The sequence below is a fragment of the Musca vetustissima genome, unplaced genomic scaffold, assembly GCF_032173495.1.
Source record: "Musca vetustissima isolate MV318-11 ecotype Yass unplaced genomic scaffold, APGP_CSIRO_Mvet_v1 utg42265, whole genome shotgun sequence".
NCBI classification, from domain to species: domain Eukaryota; kingdom Metazoa; phylum Arthropoda; class Insecta; order Diptera; family Muscidae; genus Musca; species Musca vetustissima.
The window spans coordinates 1-4853 of NW_026888969.1; the positions used below are offsets into that span (position 1 = coordinate 1).

The 4853-nt window shown below is 40.2% G+C and overlaps 1 protein-coding gene across 1 annotated transcript; it reads right to left on the bottom strand.

Annotated features, from left to right (window-relative positions):
* Nucleotides 1-218: 218 nt before the first annotated feature.
* Nucleotides 219-1755, bottom strand: LOC133336755 (uncharacterized; the record flags this gene model as incomplete). Its single annotated transcript, XM_061545035.1, has 3 exons — nucleotides 1552-1755; nucleotides 868-1222; nucleotides 219-765 (listed from the first exon to the last, which is right to left on the bottom strand). Coding segments are annotated over exons 1-3 (1106 nt in total), but the record flags the coding sequence as incomplete, so codon positions are not given.
* Nucleotides 1756-4853: the final 3098 nt, after the last annotated feature.

Consider the following 4853-nt stretch of genomic DNA (forward strand, 5'->3'; position numbering starts at 1 on the left):
CTCCAACAAAGTTTGTAGCGTTATCGCAAGATATATTTTGGCAGTGACCTCGGCGAGCTATAAATCGTTTAAGAGCGCCAATGAATGATTCAGTTGATAGGTCCGATACGAGCTCTAAGTGAACTGCCTTTGGTGCAAAGCAGCAGAATACAGCTACATAAGCCTTTGTTGGTCGTTTGCCCCTGACCTTGTAGAGTATCCAAAATGGTCCACAATACTCGACTCCAGAGTTGATAAATGGTCGAGCAGGAACTACCCTTGTCGCTGGCAAATTTCCCATTATTTGTTGATATAGTTGTGGTCGCGCTCTATTACATTTTATGCATTTTTGAACGGTAGACCATGCTGTTATCTTGCCTTTTATTGGCCAGAATCGCTGTCTTATTGTGTTTAACAGGGCTTGAGCTCCACAATGTTTGTTTTCTTCGTGACATATCTTAAATAGCAATTTCACCAAAGGATCATTATAAGGCAATATCATTTGGTGTTTCGCATCCATTTGTAGCATAGCATGTTCCAATCTTCCTCCAACGCGAAGAATGCCTTCATCATCCAAAAACGGTGATAAACTGCATAGCGAGCTATGCTTATTAATCTGCTTTACAGCCTTCAATGCATTGATATCACCTGCAAATTCGGATGATTGTACGGCTTGAACTATTAGACGAAGGGAGTCGTCTAATTCGCTGGGAGACACTGCTATATGTTGAGGCCGGTGTGCCTTTTGCATATCTAAGCACGTACGCCAAAATTCTTTGTAACTTCCTGAATGAATTTTTGTGCTCGATTATATGTATTAGATGCATGTGGGAAGCTACTATTGACGTCGTAGCTGCAGTCTTTAACTCCATGATATTTGTTATATACTCTTGCGAAGAGAATTTGGTCGGCCATAGTTCTTCTTTTCCATGAAGAAAAACTGGACCATGAAACCATAATCGGCATTTAGAAAGATCAGCTGGCGAGAGACCTCGGGATAAAATGTCGGCAGGGTTTTCTTTTGACTTGATGTTGAGTTGAGTTTGAGTTGAGCTGCTACCACTGTGGCACATAGCTCTAATCGTGGTAGAGTTTGTTTTTTCAAAGGAGCTACCTTGGATTTAGCACAGATCAGACATACAACTACTCGTCCATCTTTTCCAATAAAACGAATGTAAATAGCCGCGCCAAAAGCTCTTTCCGATGCATCGGCAAACACATGCAACTGGATTTTCGTCGGGATCTCCCCACAGAATACATGTCGTGGTATCTTAAAATTGTTGAGACCTTCCAATTCCCTTCGAAATGTTTTCCAAGTGGCACAAAGTTTTTAGGGTAATGCTTCGTCCCAATCTAATGTATGTTGCCACAGCTGCTGAATAAATATTTTTGCCTTCACCACAATCTGTGCAAGTAGGCCAAGCGGATCAAACAATTTTGCTAGTTCAGACGTAACTACTCGTTTTGATATGATTTCATTATGATCAATGTTTGATTTTACACAAAATTGATCTGCTTGCGGCATCCAATATAATCCCAACGTCTTTATTGTTTGAGATTCGTTGAGATCACTTCTCGATCGCTATGTGGTATGTTCTTCAGCAATCTTGGTGTATTGGATGACCATTTCCTTAGAATGAAGCCGTGTTGCTTCAAGATTGTGACTAACTCCTTTTGGATTTCAATAGCTGTACTTAGGCTATCTGCACCACAGAGACCGTCATCCATATAAAAATTATCTTTCAGCATTTGTGAGCCTAATGGATAACGCTCCATGTTTTCGTTTGCAATCTTTTGTAAGCATTTTGTAGCATTGAACGTGTCCCATATGTGACCGTATTAAGTTTGTAATAGCTGACTGGATGGGATGGATCCTCTCTCCAGATAATTAGCTGATACCTTTGATCATCGGGATGCATTAAAATCTGCCTGTACATCTTTTCAATATCGGTTGTGAAAACGAATTTTGGCAATCGAAACCTCAGCAAAATAGAAAACAGTTCACTTTGCACGATTGTCCTGTATACATTAGATCATTTAACGATTGACCGGATGAAGTTTTCGCTGATGCGTCAAATACAACCCTAAATTTTGTTGTTGTACTATCGGGCTTAAGAACACAATGATGCGGAGTAAAATATTTAGGATTTGATACGGTACCCACGTCAATCTTTTGCATGTGTCCTAATTGTTCATACTCTCGCATAAATTTAATGTACTGGCTTCGGATATCTTCCTTCTGTAGAAGTCGGCGTTCAAGGCTCATAAATCGGTTATAAGCCATTGCATGTGATTTCCCCAATGCTGTTGGAGATTCTTGAAACGGAAGACTGACGATGAAACGATCATTCTGATCCGTCTTAACATGTTGATTGAAGTGAGATTCGCAAAGGTTTTCCAATGGAGACATCACCTTTTCAGTTGATTCCACTTTCTCAAGTTTCCATAATTTTTCAATAGCTTGTTCCAGTGATGTTTCACTAAAAATTGCGCATGTTAGCGCTGCCGATGTGTCGTCCGTAGACGATTGTTGAATTAAACCACCTACAATCCAGCCAAGCGCAGTATTTTGGAGTATGGGTTGATGACCATTTAGTTTTATTGTGCCTGGTTGCATTAAACTGAAGTAAAACTCCGCTCCGAGTAAAATGCCAATTTTAAACGTTAAAATTAGGGTCTGCTAATCTAATATTCTTGAGAATTTGCCAGTTTTGTATATCCAAATCATGATTTGGTTGTGCAGGTATAATTGTGGGCAAACAAATGCTTCCAAATTTGTGAAAAATTCAGAATTGCTTGATAACATTTGTATGTTTACCCGATGGTAAGCCTTCTTTTGAATCCTTCCGACTCCGGAAATAGATAACGATGCATCCGCTGTTCTAAGTGACAATTTTTGTATGAGTCTTTCCGCCACAATGTTCACTTTCGAACCCGAGTCTAACACCGCTCTAAATTCGCCTGACATACCGTTAGCCGCCTTGATAATGACTCTAGCCGTTGCTAGGATTACATTTTTCTGATCTTCTGCTGATGCCGAAGAAACTGCAGTAATATTGTCTGGTGCGGTATCACTTTTTGTTGGTGTCGTTTGATTTGAGACCTTCGGTGACGGTTGAGACTTTTTGGGCAAATGTAGCAATGTATTGTGCTTATTACTACATATTTTGCAGTTGCCAGAAAAACAAGTTTTTGCAGCATGGTCCGATTTGAAACAATTTACACACAATTTATGTTGCTGTATCCATTTCAATCGCTCACCTTCTGTCATTGCCAAGAACTTCTTACAATGATAAATTGGATGGGAGTCGTTACAACTCCTGTAATCCTCCACTGACGTTACGGCCGAAACAGGTTTGATTGAACCCTTGTGGTTAGATGCCGCTTTTCCAATCGATTCCATTGATTCAAATTGTAGCTCCAAAAATGCAAACAGCTCTTTCATAGCAGGAACTTCCTTCGGATTCGTCAGTGATTGCATGAATCGTATGTACAGCACGTGATCCAATTTCTTTGTGATCAATTGAATCAATAGAGCATCCCAAGACGTAGTGTCGATTTGAAGATTGTTGAGGGCTAGCATGCATTCCTTTGCAGAGCCTTGATGGAAGCCGTTGATGAAGTTCCATTTGGTTGACTCAGAATTCGTTCTACTAGAGTGGAAACAAGAACCCGTTTATTGTTATAACGTTCTTGCAGCAACATCCATGCCGTTTTGTAATTATCCTTTGTCAAGGATAGATGGCTGATTAGTTTGCCAGCTTCGCCAGAAAAAGTGGTTTTGAGATACCACATTTTTTGAACACTTGGAAGAGACTGTTTGTCTACCATCTCCAAGAAAAGTTCATAGAACTGACGCCACTTCAAACAATCCCCATTGAATTGAGGAATTGTTACCTTTGGTAGTGGGAGTGAACTGTCACGGTCACGGTTTCGCTGCATTTGTCTTTCAAGACTGCTAGTTTTATTAGGTTGTCTTGTACAGCATCTTCCAGAATATCGTAATTTTCTTGACGCAATCCAATTTTCGATGGATCTTCAATCTGCTGTAATATTTCATCGTAGAGCTCTGTTATTTGATTCCACAGCTTTTTTATTGTATCTTCTTTGATGGTATAAAATTGCTTCGGCTGTTCTGCTTCGATTGTGCCCAAGCCTTACAAGTGACGACTAAGGGCACTCATTCGAGCATTTATCATTCTGGCAAGTCCATCAACACGGGAAGGTATATTGTCTCCTGCGACAACTTTAGTCGAGTTCTCCCTCAAGGTGGGAATTGGCTTACTTTTGGCTGACCTCAGTTTTTTCATTTCCGCATCTATATATTCCATTGTTGCGCTAAACTTCTCTCCAATCGTTCTGAGTAGATTCCGAGCAATATACGGATCATCTTCTGACAAAGATTGATCATCGCGAATTATGTTTTCTGCCCTCTCAAAACTCTGCCATAACAGCCTTAGTTCATCAAGTTTGCCCTTGTAGAACTCTTCCGTTCTTCTTTCAAGAGGAGCCTTCTTTATAGTAGAGACGAATTTTTCGAAATTACTGCCTCTTTCTTCTTGTTGAGAAATAAGCTCTTGGAAGTTTGCCATTATTGTTTGTTGATTTATTAGCGAGTAGCAGCAGTTGTTGTATGATGATTAGTTACAGGCAATTTCCTACTGTTTTTCCTTCAGAGCTCCAAAAGGGGGTTTTTGAAATTGGTACGCGTACGTTACGTTACGTCCTTACACCTTGTGGATAACGTCACCAAAAAATGTTTCAGTTTAGTTACCGATCCTGACGGTCGGGGTCACCAAAAAAGGTTGCGTGTTCAAATCACGTCGGGGTCACCAAAAATGTTTTGATAGTAGGATCTAGCGCGATTCAATTCA